We start from the raw sequence: 17,380 nt of genomic DNA on the forward strand, positions 1-17,380 counted from the left end.
AGACTTGCTGTACAGGCTGCAGCCTGGCTTAGCCCCAGATGCGCATGAAGCAGCAAGGCGCATCCTTGCCTGGCTCCTGCTAGGCCGACTCAGGAGGCCATCTCTCGCCTCAGGCTAATTCCCTTCAGACGAGCGAGCTCTCCATCTCCTCGCCTCACGGCAGCACCGCCGCAACCCCTGTGACTTTAACACGATTAAGACTCCAGCATGGCCACCACGTTAAGCCCTCCCTCGTTAAAGCAAATCCAATTATTTTTCAAAGGCATGAATCATTTAGGAAAGGTGTCTCCCACACGGCTGCTGCATAAACCACTCTGCTACAAAAGGCTTCCATGTAATGGATGGTCAGTGCGTTTTATTTCATCAGCACAGTACAAAAATAAATAAAAATAAGGGGAGGGGCTAAATTACAGGCACACTGAGCTTCATGACCGTCTGTCAGATTAGAAACCACACATACTTACCAACACACTGTACACATACATACAAAATGAGACAAGTATAAATTAATAAGGAACTATACCCACCAGTTTGGTCAAAGATCTACAGAAGAGATTGCACTAAAAAAAACCAACATACAGATACATGTATAATCAGGCGTTTCAAATGTACATCTATGAAGAATTTCAAGTGAAAAAAATGGCACATTATTTTCTTCTTTTCATTTGCAATTTTAACAATGGTTGGAACAGAACTAAACTAAGAACTGTGCACAGTAAGAAGAATCTATCAATCCCCAGCTCTGAGGAGAAAATGCCAACTCAAATATTGAACTGTTTTTGTGTTTGTTTTTGTGAATGGGTGTAATTTTTACAGTCATCAGTTGTAAGATTGTTTCAGTTTGCTGAAGACACACAATGCTTCTGTTCGCATGCACAATATCACTGTCAAAGCAATGATGAAAGAATAAAGAAGGGGGTTTTGTAGGTTAGTTTTTTTTGTTCTAGACATTTTCCTTATAGCAGCATGTAAATTTCTTTCATTGCTTGCACACTCAAGTATATCGGTTGATCCTTAACACAATACTTATGATCAGTGCACAATGGGAACAATACGTTTCACACTGATGTCATGATACAGTAGCATTTATTTCCCTTACTCCAGAACACTCAGGAAACTGGAATCTCCTTTTTCAAAATAAATAAGGGGGAGGGGAATCTTTCCCAGACACAAAGCTGGAATTCAGTCAGTCCATGCCTCAAGAGACACACAGGGCCTGGCATTCCGCCCCCCTTAGGAACAAGGTGACGTCACATTGCCACAGTGACACCATCCATTTAGAACAGCAACTCTGCGTGGAAGGAGCAGAGACCAATATGGACCAAGAGCAAGAGACTGTATTTCTCCTCCCTTTCCCCTCCCACCTGGCACTAAGCAAGGGGCTGCGGATTTCTTTTCTGTCCAGCTCCGTGTCTGAAGAAGCAGTAGCTTGTGGTGGATGAATGGCTCAGATTTGGGCCTAGCAGTAGAGGCAATACAGGCTCTCCCTTCCATTTGCAAGTCCAGCAGCCTTCAGTGTTGCAAGACCAGCTCGTCTCAAGTCCAGACCTTTCGTTTCACAGCTTTCTGTTCCTCTACAGTTCAAAATGTGCTTGCTGCTAATTTGAGACGCAAGCACAATCTGTTCTAATCTCGTTAAATACAAAGTCGTCCACCCCCGTCCCCTCCCTGCTACCAGGATGCCAGCATCTTTAAACCTAGTGCTGGATTTGAAGCAGCCCTAGAGACTTCTAACCAGTCTGTATCTGCAGCCATATTACATGCAGTGAAACACTAGTCTTGGTTTTCCTCAACATGTGGCACTAGACAAGCTACAAAGCCAGAGGATACGTCAACCCAGAAGTGAATTCGCTTTTCAGTGTTTGCATCTAGAGCCAGGGACTTCGGTCTTTTAAATGACTCAAACTCAAATCAGCAGGATGCCACCGTAGAGAAATGCACTAGAGTCTCCTGTGCTCACCTGGGGATGAGATTTTTCCTTTCTGACATTTTAACACCCTCTTTCTCCCCCCGGTTTCAATAAACATGCTGCAGGCGCCCGCTAACACCGGAGCTTGGCCATGCCAGCGCTGCAGTAGGCCCCATCCCACGGACTGAGCAGGCAGACTGGGGAAACCAACTGGTGTTGCCATGAAACCCTGCGGTGCAAGCACATGGCTACAGGCTGCAGCCGAGAACCTACCACTGGGCTAGTATCCACGGCACTGTGACCCCATCAGAGTGGCTGCAGATGGCCCGTTACTGCCGTCACAAAGCAATGGCCAAGCACCCACAGATGCAGTCTCACACCAGTCCCCACCTGCCCAGCTCACCTCCTGGGTGCTCTGGCTGGTGAGGCCGCTTTCCAGATTCGCCTTGGCCCACAAATGTGCAGGAGATTTCCATGCCTGAAGGAGCTGGTTGGCCAGCCCAAAGGCAGGACACCCTGAATCTGGGCGTTTTGAGGAGCCGGGCAAGCCACCGATGCAGGGACGAAGGCGTGTGCACCTCTCCTCCACGCACCGCCCAGCTCCTGCGGGCTACATGCAAAACGGCCAGTTTGGAGTCCAGACTGATTGGTTTGAAGGTTCATTTTCTTAGTTTTGTGCAGCACTGGCCCCCCCGGGAAACGCCATATGCTCAGGGCTCCACTGGATTATCCCATTTCCAGGCCCGGTCCTTTGAGAAGGCAAACCCCAGCGTTTCCTTCAAGTTGTTTCTTGAAGCCGCCTGCTCCCAAGCACAAAGCCTTTGGCGTGGACAACCCCCTGGGCAGGTACTGTCTGGGCAAAGGGACGGCCAGGCCCAGGGGGCGGCGGGAGCGATGCATCTCCAGGCAGTTACAGAAACCAAACAGAGACTGGCAAAAACAAGAGCGTCAAACCCACCCAAGGCTGCAGCGCTGCTGGGGGAGTTCCAAGGTCAGTGCTGCCAGCTGAGGCGCCACTGCCCCTTCCAAGGTCCACCCAACCTCCGCCTGCGTCTGACAAATCAAAGCCCCATGCCGGGGCCCCGGTCCCAGCGGCGGGGGGTGCTCACCGGTCCAGCCCAATGAGGAGCCGGCTCTTCTCCTCGGGGCCACACTCGTTCTTCAGGTCGGCAAAGACCTGGGTGAAGTAGTGCGGGTCGGCGTTGATCTGCAGCATCTTGGGGCTCATGAGGTTGATGATGGAGAGGCAGCGGTCCCAGAAGGCCTCCTTGCAGCTCTCCACCAGGAAGGGCTTGAGCGGGTAGGAGATCTCGTTGCCCATGTAGGAGTAGGAGAGGTACAGGCAGGTGAGCAGGCCGGCCTGCAGGTCGTGGTCGCTGGCCACCTCGGCCGAGATGACGTCCCTGCACAGCATGTAGAGGAAGACCACGTTGGCCGGGGTGATGAAGCCCTGGTCCTGCCAGCCCTGCAGCAGCAGCGACCGGTCCACGCTGCGCAGCCACAGCACCGGCTCGGTGGGCGACAGGTGCTTGAGGCGGTAGCAGCGGCGGCACAGGAACTCGCCCAGGCAGCGCAGCAGCTCGCTGGTGGAGGCCTGCACGATGACCCGCTTGGGGGTGCCGGGGGCGGCCGCCTTGGAGCCCGAGAGCGGGGGCGGGGCGGGGGCGCTGGGTGGGGCCGGGGGCTGCGCGAAGGTGGCGAGGTTGGCGCAGGACAGAGACTTCTTCAGGTTCTCGCTGTTGAGGTGGGCGACGCTGCTGTGGTAGCCGGGCTGCACCTTCTTGGAGTGCTTCTTCTTGGCCGAGACGGCCGCGATGCGCTTCCAGGGCAGCGCCGCCAGCAGCGGGTGGCGCCGCAGGCTGCGCTCCCGGGCGCCCTTGCCGGGGGGCCCCACGCCAGCCGCCCCATCCTCACACAGCGGCGCCTTGCGATAGCTGGGGGAGAGCGACAGCACCGTGCCCATGGTGCTGCGGGGCGCCCGCCACCTCCGGCCCTGCAGCAGGGACACAAGGATGCCATGGGTCCCTGGGGGCAGCCACCCGCCGTGCAGAGCACCCTCTGCCCCGTCCCCTGCCCCTGCCCGCAGCCCGCTTCCCCCCAGCACCCCGCCGCCCGCTTCCCCCCCAGCACCCCCTTCCTGCAGCCCGGTTCCCCCCCCCCGCGCCCCCTTCCCCCGCCCGTAGCCGGTTCCCCCCAGCACCACCCGCCCGCAGCCCGGTTCCCCCCCCCAGCACTCCCCTCCCCCCGCCCGCGGCCCGCTTCCCCCCCCCAGCACCCCCTTCCTGCAGCCCGGTTCCCCCCCCAACCCCCCTCCCCCCACCCGTAGCTCGGTTCCCCCCCCTTCCCCCCGCCCGTAGCCGGTTCCCCCCAGCACCACCCGCCCGCGGCCCGGTTCCCCCCCCAAATCCCCTCCCCCCGCCCGTAGCCGGTTCCCCCCCAGCAGCCCGGTTCCCGCCCGTAGCCCGGTCCCCCCAGCCGCTCCGCCAAGCGCCCCCTTAACCCCCCCCGCGCCGAGCGCCCGCACCTGCTCCCCCCGCGGCTCCCGCTCCTACCCGGGGCCGGTGCGCGGGGCGCTGCGCTCAGCTCCGCACTGCGCGACCCTGCAGCAGCGGCGGCTCCTCCGGCCGCATCCGAGGCGCAGGTGGCGGCTCCGCTGCGCTCCCGGGCCGGGCCGGTTCCTGCGCCGCCTCGCGGCCCGGCCGGGGCGAGCGGGGGCCGGACCCGCCCTGCGGCAGCGCCCGCCCGGCAGCAGCGGGGTCGGCCCGCGGGAGGCTCCGTCCGGCGGCTGCTGCGCTCGCTGTCGCGGCGGCGGAGGCTGCAGCTGGAGCAGCCACGCGCGGCGCCCGCCCCGGGCCCGCCCCCGCCGCGGCCCCGCCCCGCCCGGGCCGAGCCGAGCCGAGCCGCGCGGCGGGGGGGCGCGGGATGCTCCGGCCGCGCTCGGCTTTGTCCTGCGGGGTCCTGGAGCCGGGTCCTGCCGCTGCTGGAGGAGCGTGGTTAGCTGGTTAGCTGGTTAGGTGGCTGGTTAGCTGGTTAGGTGGCTGGTTAGCTGGTTCGCTGGCTGGTTAGCTGGTTAGCTGGCTGGTTAGTTACCCACCCAGGGCATCAAGATGCCCCAGCCCCGCTCCTCCCATCTAGGCCCAGGTGGAGACACGGGAAAGGGCCCCAGGACTGGCTGGAGCCGGCAGCTCCTGGGCCAGAGGGTGCCCAGCCAAGGGACTGGCCTGGCCTCGGCGGTACCTGGGGGCGGGGGAGCACCCCGGGATCCAGAGCCTGGCTCGCGTCACTTGCCCGTAATTCAGCTGAAGGCAAAGTCTGGGGCTCAGGGCAGGGCCCTGATGCAGAACGTCCCGGTGTGGGCAAGGACCGCGGCTGTGCTGCCCTCTAAGGTGGCCTCCTCCCAAAAGATGGCTTTCCCAGAGGGGCAGGGCCTACAAGGGGAGCGATTCCAGAGCAACTCCACTGAATCCACCTGTGGGCGCAGCCAGTCTGGGGCAGCCAGAGAATTAACATATAGACGGGCCCCACTGACCAAGCATGTGGTCAGAAGAGGGCAGGCGGGGGGTTAGCAGCAATCACCACGGACTGTTACTGGCTAGTAGGCAGTGGCCTCTCCCCCCTCAGGCTCCACCAGTTCCAAACCCCCTCCCCCCGCCTCTCTCCCCACTTTTTACTTCTACAAAACTCCACCCAATCAGCATGCTATCTTGCAATGACCTCATCCCTCTTCACCAATGCTGGGCATGGCCACGGCCGTGGCCTGGTCCCGTCGTTCCCGTGACATCACGTGGAACAGACTAGGCAAGAGAGCTGCATGCGGAGCCTGACTGCAGCCGGAACCCCGTTCCCAGCCAATACCCCCCCTTGTGTGATGTCACCAGCTCGGCGCCTGTACAGGTACACCGCGTCCACCCGTATGGCTGTCCTGCGAGGAAACTTGCTCATTATGAAACCAGCCCTCCAATGTGAATGGGACGAGCTGCTCGTGTGCCCTGCAAAATCCCAAGGCCTGGCCGTGGCGATGGCTCAGGCAGGCTGCTGACTCATGCCATGTTGTCAGAAGCGGATTTGGCTCCTGCGACAGCTGCCCGGCCACGGGGGACGTTCGGGGCTTTCTATACAGCAGCCTGGATGGAGAATGGCAGAGGGCAGGTTGACAAGAAAAATCCCCCCCTCTTTCTAAAGCATCAGTCTCCCGGTCGGAGCGCAACACCGAACTGGAACGACAGCGGAGGAGGGACAGGGCGGCCCGGCACTCGGCCCAGTTACTGCAGATCAACACGGCCTCCAGTGCCGGCAGCGCACCCTGGTTTTTCTAAGGGCACCGTCCCACAGCAAAGCCAGGCTGGTACAGTCGAGGCGTCGCCCTGGCGCCGGGTTGAGCCACTCACACTTTAGCTGAGCTGCCTGGGGGAGTCCAAGAGCAGCAGAGCCCCTTCTTCCACAGCTGGTTGGGAACTGTGGGGCCAGCGCGGCGCTAGACACCGTTGGCACCTGAGAGGCAGCCTGGCAGCAAAAGCTGAGCCGGGTTCCCACAGGCAATAAGCCAGCCCTGCAGAGGACTTTGTGGCACTTTAGCGACTGTCCTGGGCCTTTGCTGGGGCAGCAGCCCCCAAACTGACCTTCGGCCACTGAGAGCAGACTCCAGTGGCACCCTGACCTTGGTGACACGGGCTGAGGAACCAGCCACGGACAACGTGCCCAGCCTCACTGGCACCAAGAGCAATGAGGCCTTAGCTCTGTCCCCGTGGCGACCGTGGTAGGGGCAGGCCACCTGGCATGGAGCCTGCCCCTGGCTGCCAGTGCGCCCGGCGGAGAGCCCTGCCGGTCGGCGAGGGGGGAGCTGGGCTGTACCACAGCCTCTTCTGCAGCCACCCCGTGACGCCGGAGGCGGAGAGAAGCCGGCCTTGGTGTCGCTAGCGGGCTGTTCCCCTCACCTTGTGCCTAGGTCAGCGCCGCTCTGACCAGGCAAGAGCACGAGGCCAGTGGGAAATGGGAAGCGGGCGGAGGGGCCAGGCCGTTGAATGGCAGCAGGGAAGTTACTGCAAATGTCACCCAGCCACAAGCCCCGAGTTACACAAGTGTTGCACAAACCATCCTTGAGACACGGTTTCCGGCCTGCGCGTCTGGCGGGGGCTGGCCGGGGCCGGGGCTGCTGCGCTTTGGGCCTTTGGGTCGCTTGCTGGGGGCAGCGGCTTCCTTTGGGAGGAGACGACAGGCCCCAGCCCCGGCGTTTCAGAAACACATTCAACAAAACCCTTGGGGCTGAGAAGCAGCTTCCGCCAGCCCCTGCAGAGGCCAGAGGGGCCACGAGGCCAGCGGGCCCCAGAGGGAGGGTTTGAAACCACTGGGGCTGGGCTCATTGCAGCCAGCACTGCCCTCTGGTTTCCCCCCTGGAGGGGGGGGGGACTGTCTAGGCTCCTTTTGGCAGGCCTGGTACTGGGGCGGCTTTCCACGAGACAGGTCCAGCAGGGCACAAGCCCAAGGCCAGAGGTGATGATCGCAACAGAAACGCCCTTTTGCTGGGCTTGCTTGTTTCCTCCAGGGCCCTGCTAGTGCTTGGGCCAGCACGGCCCATCCCAGCGCCCCAGAAACGCAAGCAAAAGGCAGCGTGTGCCTGTAGAACAGCTGGGCGACGGTAGGCCTGCCTGTGGAGTGACCGCCTGCCCGCCTGGCAACCAGCCTGCTTGTATAGTGACGGGCCTGCCCGTGTGGTAACCAGCCTGCCCACGTTAAGACTGGCCTGCCCACATAACGACCGGCCTGCCCGTGTGGTAACCAGCCTGCCCACGTTAAGACTGGCCTGCCCACATAACGACCGGCCTGCCCGTGTGGTAACCAGCCTGCCCACGTTAAGACTGGCCTGCCCACATAACGACCGGCCTGCCTGTGTGGTAACCAGCCTGCCCACGTTAAGACTGGCCTGCCCACATAGCGACCGGCCTGCCCACGTTAACGACTGGCCTGCCTGCATAGCGACCGGCCTGCCCGTGTGGTAACCAGCCTGCCCGCATAGCGACCGGCCTGCCCGCATAGTGACCGGCCTGCCCGTGTGGTAACCAGCCTGCCCACGTTAACGACTGGCCTGCCCACATAGCGACCGGCCTGCCCGTGTGGTAACCAGCCTGCCCACGTTAACGACTGGCCTGCCCACATAATGACCGGCCTGCCCGCATAGCAACCAGCCTGCTTGTATAGTGATGGGCCTGCCCGTGTGGTAACCAGCCTGCCCACATAACGACCAGCCTGCCCGCATAGCGACCAGCCTGCCCATATGGTAACCAGCCTGCCCGCATAGCAACCGGCCTGCCCGTATAACAACCGGCCTGCCTGCGTAATGACCGGCCTGCCCACATAACGACCGGCCTGCCCGCATAGCAACCAGCCTGCCCATATGGTAACCAGCCTGCCCGCATAGCAACCAGCCTGCCTGTATAACAACCGGCCTGCCTGCGTAATGACCAGCCTGCCCGCATAGCAATGGGCCTACCCATGTGGAGTGCCCGAAGGTTTGGTGCTAGGACCGGTTTTGTTCAATGTCTTATTAATGACCTGGATGAGGGGATGGATTGCACCCTCAGCAAGGTTGCGGATGACACTAAGCTGGGGGAGAGGTAGATACGCTGGAGGGCAGAGATAGGGTCCAGAGTGACACAGACAAATTGGAGGATTGGGCCACAAGAAATCGGATGAGGTTCAATAGGGACAAGTGCAGAGTCCTGCCCTTGGGACGGAAGAATCCCAAACATTGGTACAGGCTGGAGACCAACCAGCTAAGTAGCAGTTCTGCAGAAAAGGACCTGGGGGTTACAGTGGAGGCTAAGATCATCTGGGGACTAGTTAGCTGACTATCTGGACCATGAGGGCTATTCAACTGACTTAGGCCATTGGGCTGCACTGCCCTTCTGTACATGTGCACTTAGGATGGAAGAATCCCATGCATTGCTGCCAGCTGCAGCCAAGCTGGATATGAGTCAACAGTGTGCCCTTGTAGCCAAGAAGGCTAATGGCATATTAGGTGCATTAAGAGGAGCATTGCCAGCAGATCCAGAGATGTCATTATTCCCCTTTAGTCGGCTCTGGTGAGGCCTCATCTGGAGTATTGTGTCTGGTTCCAGGCCCCCCAATTACAGGAAGGATGTGGACGCACTGGAGAGGGTCCAGCGGAGGCAACCAAAATGATTAGGGGTCTGGAGCATATGACCTACGAGGAGAGGCTGAGGGACTTGGGTCTGTTTAGTCTGCAGAAGCGAAGAGTGAGGGGGGATTTGAGAGCAGCCTTCAACTCCCTGAAGGGAGGTTCCAAAGAGGATGGAGAGAGGCTGTTCTCAGTAGTGACAGATGGCAGAACAAGGAGCAATGGGCTCAAGTTGCAGTGGGAGAGGTCCAGGTTGGATATTAGGAAAAACTATTTCACTAGGAGGGTAGTGAAGCCCTGGGCTGGGTTCCCTAGGGAAGTAGTGGAGTCTCCATCCCCAGAGGGGTTTAAGTCTCGGCTTGACAAAGCCCTGGCCGGGTTGATTTAGTTGGGATTGGCCCTGCCTAGAGCAGGGGGCTGGACTTGATGGCTCCTGAGGTCTCTTCCAGCTCTATGTTCTATGTGGTACCAGCCTGCCCGCGTAACGACCGGTCTGTAGGGGGCCTGAGTCCAAACAGGCTCTCTAACCCCAGCGCACACCCTGTGCAGCACAAGCGAGGCCTGCGTGGAAGAGGCCCGGCTGGCAGTGGGAACTGGGGGCAGGCCCTGCACAGCCCTGGGGCTGCCTCTCTGGCTTAGGCCCCACAGATCGCTGACTGCTGCAATGTTCGTACCGGGGCCGGCGCAGGCTGCAGCCGAGCTCTGACCCAGCTGCCAGGCGGGAACGGGCTGAGCCGGGTTCAGAACGTGGCCTGGCTCCTCTGGCAGAGGTGGGTTGACATTAAATCTCAGGGTTACCAGCCCCCCCTTCCGAGGGTTTGCCCGGCCGTGCTCAGCTTTAGCCCCTGCCGGGCCGGCGCCAGCCCCACTTGCACCAGGGAGCTGGTGTGAACGCTCCTGGGCGGCTCGAGGAGCAGGGGGCCCTGCCTGGCACAGCTGGGAAGCAGCCCCGTGAGCAGCAAGCGTCTTCCGCCCTCCCTGCAGCCAGCCCGGCCCAGGCGCCAGCAGCAGGAATGGCCCCCCCAGCAGAGCATGGACCAGCAGAGCCAGCAGCTCCCGGAGACATTCGGCTCCAGCCTTACTTGCCTTGGATGGCAGCGACATCGCGCGGCCGCTCCCAGCACTGCAGCTTGTGGAACCGGCTACAGCCCTTCGCGTGGGCCAGGCCCTGCCTTGCTGAGCTTTGCCAGCCAACCCCCCTGCCCCCCGTGGCCTCTGCCCCCTCCACATTTCCTGCTGTGGGGCAGCTTCACGCGCCGCTTCCTGCACACGAGCAAGCGCTGCTGGCAGCCGGAGGACGATGCTGCAGGGGAAGCTTGAAATCCTTCCTGGGCCCACCTTGCCCGCCTCCTGCTCCAGCCAGGCTGGCTGGGCCTGGGGACCAGGGAAAATGGGGGATGGGCAGGACTCATCGCTCTGGCACCCGGGGCCAGGCTGCAGGGGCATGGCAGGTCGGCAGGGGTGGAACCTGCCCCATCCAGCTCACTGGTGCTGTCCCTGTGCTTCAGGGATGCGCCCCAGGGCAGGGCCCAGACCCCTCCTGTCCTGCCAGGGCCGTCAGCGCACCTCCCCCAGCACAGAAACCTTCCCCTGGGTGGGGCACCCAGCTCGGTCTCGCCCTGGCAAAGGGGGTCACGTCCCCTCCGGAGCAGCCCCGTGCGCCTCGGCCCCATTGCCCAGAGACTGGAGGGAACTGCGGCCACCACTTGCTCCCCCGAGGGCCGGCAGGGAGCGAGTCCCGCGGGCACCGCTGGTGAAAAGGGGCTTCCTCGGCCGCGGATGACCCTAGGGAGGGAGGGGAGCCTTCTTCATGCACAGCAAGGAGCACACGCACCAGGGCCCCTCCCCCCCGCCCGCCGGCTGCAGGAAGGGACGGGGGAGTTGTGGGGGCAGAGAGGCTGTGGCATGCGGCTCCAGTGCAAAGGCTGAAATGCCCGTCCAGGGTTAGGGAGCGCAGGGAACACACAGGCGGCAGCAGTAATGGTCCATGCACTGGCCGGCTGCCCAGCAAGACAGGCCCAGCCTGCGTCTCGCCCTAGAAAACATCTGGAGCAGTTTTGCTAAATGTGGACCTCTCCCTCGAGTTACAGAACATTAGAACTGGAAGGGACCTCGAGAGGCCAGCAAGGACAGGCAGGAACTTTTTCCTAATGTCCAACCTCAACCTCCCTGGCTGCAGTTTAAGCCCCTTGCTGCTTGTTCTGTCCTCAGAGGCCAAACAGAACAATTTTTCTCCCTCCTCCTTGTGACACCCTGTTAAATAGCTGAGAACTACTACGTCCCCTCTCAATCCTCTCCTTTCCAAACTAAACAAGCCCAATTCTTTCAGTCTGCCCTCAAGACCTTTCATTATTTTTGTTGCTCTTCTTTTGTAACCCTAACCCTCTCCAGTTTCTCCACATCTTTCTTGAAATGCGGTGCCCAGACCTGGACACAATACTCCAATGGAGGCCAAATCAGTGCAGAGTAGAGCGGAAGAACGATTTCTCGTGTCTTGCTCACAACACACTTGTTAATGCAGCACAGAATCAGGTTTGCTTTTTTTGGCAACAGCGTCAGACTGTCGACTCATTTAGCGTGTGGCCCACTCTGACCCCTAGATCCCTTTCTGCAGGACTCCTTCCTAGACAATCACTTCCCGTTCTGTATGTGTGAAACAGGTTGTTCCTTCCTAGTGGAGTAAAACTCTTTGGCCGCATCTAGACCGGCATGATTTCACATAAATACTTTTAACTGAAAAGTTTTTCCGTTAAAAGTATTTGCGCAAGAGAGTGTCTTGACTGGCATGTGCCTTTGCGCAAAAGATTTGTTTTTGCACATAAGCATCCGTGCCAGTGTAGCCACTTTCGTGCACAAGAAATTAACGTTCCTCTTGCGCAAGAGGGCGTACGCCTGAGCAGGAGCATCAAAGTATTGCACAAGCAGCGCTGATTTTGTACATTAAAGTCAGTGTTCTTGAGCAAAGCCTTGCGGCCGAAGTAGACAGGCGGCAAGTAATTGTGCAAAAGCAGTATCTTTTGTGCAAAATCTTGCCAGTCTAGATGCACCCTTTCTGAAAAAGTGAAGATTTTTTGGAAGGTTTTTCAAACAAAAACTGTAGCTCTGAAACCATTTCACGGAGACACGTGGCTAGGACAAGGCTTTTTCATTTAAGAAAGTTACAGAGTCCAGCCAAGCACTCAGTTGCACTGTCAATCCCTCTCGCTCAGCCTAGTAGGTTAATTGTTATGCGCTGGGACTTAGAAGCCAACAGCTTTCTTGAAAAACTTCAGAAAACTCAAGCTTACCCTACCTTCTGCACCAGCACTTGGGACACAAGCTCGGAGCTTCTCTCAACAGCCCAGCCCTCAGCAGATGAGCTGCTTGTGTGCAAACCAGAAAGGAGCGTTCCCACCGCATGGGTGCTGCCAGGGTGCGTCACTTACTCTACCTTCTGAGCCTCCCGCGGCAGATGCATCTCTTGTTCTGCTAGTCCAGGGCTGGGCAATCGTTTTGGATGTGGGGGCTGGCACGAGTCCTGAGCAGGCCTGGGATGGAAGTTTCCATCCCTGCTGTACCCAGCTTAGCAGAGCGCAAACCGCAGCTGAGCGTTATCAGCTCTAACCCGGGCCTTGAGCTGGGGAACCCCTGAGCAGGAACAAGTCTGACCTCGGCCTGAGCCCGTAGGAGTGATAAGAACGGGGCTGAGCCAGGGACGTGCACACCCAGTAAAAAGCTGTAGTAGAACTTGTGTAGGGAGACCCATGCCCATTGAGTTCCACCTTCTCCCTCGCCGGGTGTGCCGACCCCCCCAGCTGGTCCACCACGGCCGGGTGCGAGGTGAGCGGACCGGGACGTCCCGCAGACCAAACAGGCGCAAACGTTTCCAAGTGCCTGTTTCTCTCTATGCATCGCTCTGCCTGTGCCCACTTGTAGTGCGGTGCAGGAGCTGAGCCAGCTGGCAGCATTAAGCCTGTAACACTAGGGACGTGGTGAGTAATAAAAGCAACTTTCCCTAAGCCACTGTCTTGAAGCGGCTCCACAGCCCTGTTGGGCCCTGCTCCTGGGGTGTCAGGGGCCACTCCAAGAACGTGGTAGGTGGTCAAGAATGGCACTCTTCCATGACAGCGGGGGGGGGGGGGTACAGAAAGGAGCTCGGGGGGTGGGATCTGAGAGGGAGTTTGGGTGAAGGAGGTTGTGACTTGGAGCAGGAGACTGGGATGGGGGTGGGTGGGTGCAAGAGAGGATTGTGGCCTGGAGAAGGGGTGCAGGGGCTGGGAGAGGGTTGTGACCAAGGGCAGGAGTCCAGGGATCTAGGTTGAGACTAGGCGTAAGGGATGCAAGGTCTGGGAAGGGTTTGGGAGCTGGAGAAGGGGTGTAGGAGGGAGGGCAGTACCTAGGAGGGGATATGGGTGTTGGGATTCGGGAAGAGGGTTGGGGGGGAAGTGAGGGGCTGGGGTGCTAGAGGCAGGCTCTGGCAAGATACTTACCTGGGTGGTTCCCAGCCAGCAGCCCAGCTAGTTCCTCAGCCAGGCTCCCTGCCTCTCCTGCCCCACTTGCAGGGGCCATGGTGTTGCTCTGAACACTGCAAGCTTGGAGGGGTACTTCGGGTGTTGCCTTTCCTGCAAACAGGCAGCTCCCATTGGCCAGAAACCAGCCAAAGGGAGCTGTGAGATATTCCTGGGGGTGGAGGCAGCACGACCCCACCTCCCCATGGTACTGGGAGCGAGGGCTTGGCTCCTGTGGAGGTGGGGCATGGGCAGAAGTGGCAGGGCTGGGGGCTTGATTTACGTACTGTCTCAGAACTGCTGTTCCCCACCAGTTCCTCACCGTGGTGGCAAGGAGCCATCTGAAACTTCCAGGCTACGTGTGCATGTACGGACGTGGTGCGGTTCGCCAGGCTCCGGCTCAGACCACTACAGCGCGGGCTAGCGTCCATCTTCCGCCCACCAGGGACACCTTAGACATGGTCAGGTCCGAGACACCGGCCTGGGGGTTATGCTGTCTGGAAATCTGTGCTGAGGCTCCCTTCGCGTGGCCACAACCATCGATAAGGCTAGTTACCGACGCGCCGGATCTGGGACGAGGCCCCAGCTAGGCAAGCTCCAAACTCAGGGCTTGGTCTGCAGAGAACGTGACACTACACACCAACCCGCAACAAGGAGCTGCGTCTCGCGGCGGTGCCTGGCGCCCTGACCCCACTGGCCACATCGGCATCCAGTGCAGCCCGTCAAGGCCTGGACACGAGCCTCCCTTCTCCCGCTAATGCGGAAATTCGGTCTCGGACTCCAACGGGAAAAGTTCCGCAAACGTAAGCGAGGCGCATGCATTGGAGGCCACCTGCTGAGTAGAGCCCGCTGATTTGCGATGCACCGTTGCAACCCTGCCTGCTAAATAGACCTATCAGCCATGCAAGTCTGGCATTTGCCTCCCTGTTCTTGGGTGAGGGTCCCTGGTCCCCTGGTGGGCCATCCACACGGGAGTCCGGCTGTGGGTGGGTAGGACTGTACTCAATCCCCAGCAGAAACAAAGCCGCATGTTTAGTTCTTTGGAGCAGTGGGCTGCAGAGATGCTGGAGTCTGCAATACAGTTCTGGTCGTACCTGGCACACCGGAGGGGGCTGAAATGTCCACCATAGGGTCAGCCTCATCCTGTACCTCCTGGCTTTGCATGCCCAGTCTGGGGATAACTCTGCAGCAATTGCTGAAGGGCCAGAGGGTCTTCCAGGGTGGGAGCCACTGAGGACCATGCTACAGCCTCATTGGGCAAAGAGGAGGCCACTCCACTGACCATGGTGACATGAAGGACCATGAAGATGGCTCCTCCCCTGAGCCTGAAAGGCCCAGAGGCTCCAGAAAAGCCACTGGGGCAGCCGGTGGGCAGGATGGGGTCTCTGTGGTGCCAGGAGGAAGACAGTCTGCTGCCTTGAATCCAGATCTGCAGGAGTCTGAGGGAGCAAGAGGAGCACAGCGGGGCTGGACGCCTCTCACCGATGCCAGAGTGCGGCTGCGATCTCTACAGCACTGGTGAGCAGTTCTGGCCCGGACTTGGCTGCCCAGGGTGGGCAGGAGTCGACGGGCCTCCCCCAGGCTTCTGCATCAGGGAGCGATTGTGGAGTCAGCTGGTCAGTGGTCTTTGCAGGAGGCATGTGCCCACGATCCCTCTTCCTTCTCTGGCCCAGGGACTGCGACCGTTGCCAGGACGATGTCTGGCCACGAGAAGTGGGATGGTGAGGTGCATGTCCCCCCGCCTCCTTCGTAGGCACCGTGTCCTCCACACCGAGGAAGACGAACTAGGCGTCGCCTTGGATGCAGGGTCAGACTGGGGCCATGGAGCCACTGTCCGGAGTTCAAGGCCTGAACTCGCTGCAGATATCGCACTGGTCTGATGAGCCTCGCGGATCACTCCTTGGCATGCACAACCGGCAGGCCTCGAACCCTGGGGAATGAGGCGTGCCACGGGAAGGGCTTGAGCATTTGGGAGGGGTCCCCCCAACCACACTAACTGCTAACTAGGAGCTAGCAATGACTAAACTATCTACAATTGAAGGTGGACACAACCGGCTGGAGAACCGTTCCCGGAGAGCAGTTAACGGTTCACAATCCTGCTGGAAGGGCAGAACAAGGGGGTTCCGCAGGGGTCTGTTCTGGGACTGGTTCTGTTCAATATCTTCATCCATGAGCTACATGATGGCACACAGAGGACACTTCAGTTTGCAGATGATCCCAAGCTGGGAGAGTTGCGAGTGCTTTGGAGGATGGGCCATCATTCAAACTGATCTGGACACACTGGAGAAGTGGTCTGCGGTAAACAGGATGCAGTTTAATAAGGACAAATGCAAAGTGCTGCACTTAGGAGGGAACAATCCGTTTCTCACACACAGAATGGGAAGCGACTGTTTAGGAAAGAGTCCTGCAGAAAGGGATCTAGGGGTCAGAGGAGCTAAATAGGAGTTAATAGTGCGACACTGTTGCAAAAAAAGCAAACGTGATTCTGGGCTGCATTAACAGGTGAGCTATGAGTGAAGGCTGAAAGAACTGGGCTTGTTTAGTTTGGAAAAGAGAAGAAAGAGGGGACATGAGAGCAGTTTTCAAATATCTAAAAGGGTGTCACAGGGAGGAGGTGGGAAAAACATTCTGCCTGGCCTCTGAGGATAGGACAAGAAGCAAGGGGCTTAAATTGCAGCCAGGGAGGTTGAGGTTGGACATTAGGAAAAGCTTCCTGTCAGAGTCAAACACTGGAATAAACTGCCTAGCGAGTTTGTGGAATCTCCCCCACTGGAGATATTGAAGAGCAGGTTGGACAGAAATCTATCGGGGATGATCTAGACGGCGCTTGGTCCTGCCATGAGGGCAGGGGACTGGACTTGACTTTGCGAGGCCCCTTCCAGTTCTAGGTTCTATGATAACCAGAGAGAGAAGTGCTGATCTACTGAAGAAGCCAGAGACGAGCATGGGGAAGTTCCAGCTAACCTCATGGGCGGTAAGAAGGAACTGAGGGGGCAGGTCAGCAGGGCCTTATATTGGGCACCATTTTGGCATCACTTGAGGGGCGCCAAGGCTGGCCCTACAGCTAGCTGCAGGGGAAAAGCCTTCCGGCCACTGTGCACGCGCCTGATTGGACTGTGCATGAACAAGCACTCGAAGAGCTTTGATTCCTGGAGACCCTGAAGTCCAGAAAAAGTTGCCTCAGTGAGACTTAGGAGCCTCAAGCTATTTAGTTTATTCATGAGAAGATGAAGAGGATTTGATCACAGTTTGGAAGTACAGGCCCAAGAAGATGCAGTGGTAGCATAGTTGTGAATCAGGCAGACGGAGGTGTAACAGGAGCCAAAGATGGGAAGCTGGGATTCAGACAAGACACATTTTTAACAATTAGGCTAATGACAACTTACTGCTGGAGGTGGTGGATCCTCCATCAGCTGAAGTCTTTAAATCAAGACTGCATGTCTCTTCCTAAAAGAAATGCTCTAGTTCAACCAGATGGGATGGGCTTGATGCAAGTATTTCACCTGTAAATCCGTGCTGCATTATGCAGATCACATGAGATCAGAGAGATCACGTCTGGTCTTCAAAGAACCCTTGGAACCACAGCCTGATGCTTTCCAAAGTTCGACTCAGTTTCTTTAAACCTGCGAGGTGCTGGAGCACTTTCCCGGAAGATTAAAAAAAATCATGGTTGATAATTCCAGGTAGAGAAAGGAATTCTGCTTTGCAGACCTGGGTGGTGTGTTTAGAAAGTAACAGTCTCCTGTCACCTAATGTCGTGCACTTCGGAAGGCAATGCAGCTTGCTTTGTAGGCTGTACTCCCCATTGGCCAAAAGAAACACCCAATACCCATGTTCTTTGCCTAAACA

The 17,380-nt window shown here is 58.6% G+C and overlaps 1 protein-coding gene across 2 annotated transcripts; it reads right to left on the reverse strand.

Moving 5' to 3' along the window:
• Nucleotides 1-328: 328 nt before the first annotated feature.
• CDK5R1 (cyclin dependent kinase 5 regulatory subunit 1) lies at nt 329-4,731 on the reverse strand. Of its 2 annotated transcripts, none has more exons than XM_075911439.1 (2): nt 4,434-4,731; nt 329-3,902 (listed from the first exon to the last, which is right to left on the reverse strand). In XM_075911439.1, the coding sequence occupies exon 2, from the start codon at nt 3,870-3,872 to the stop codon at nt 3,015-3,017; it is 858 nt and encodes a 285-aa protein (XP_075767554.1). In that variant the 5' UTR covers nt 3,873-3,902; nt 4,434-4,731; the 3' UTR covers nt 329-3,014. The 2 variants fall into 2 exon arrangements, with proteins under 2 accessions (XP_075767554.1, XP_075767553.1); XM_075911438.1 differs by having other exon boundaries at nt 4,462-4,730.
• Between the last annotated feature and the right edge of the window lie 12,649 nt (nt 4,732-17,380).

Source organism: Pelodiscus sinensis, chromosome 29 (genome assembly GCF_049634645.1).
Source record: "Pelodiscus sinensis isolate JC-2024 chromosome 29, ASM4963464v1, whole genome shotgun sequence".
NCBI classification, from domain to species: Eukaryota; Metazoa; Chordata; order Testudines; family Trionychidae; genus Pelodiscus; species Pelodiscus sinensis.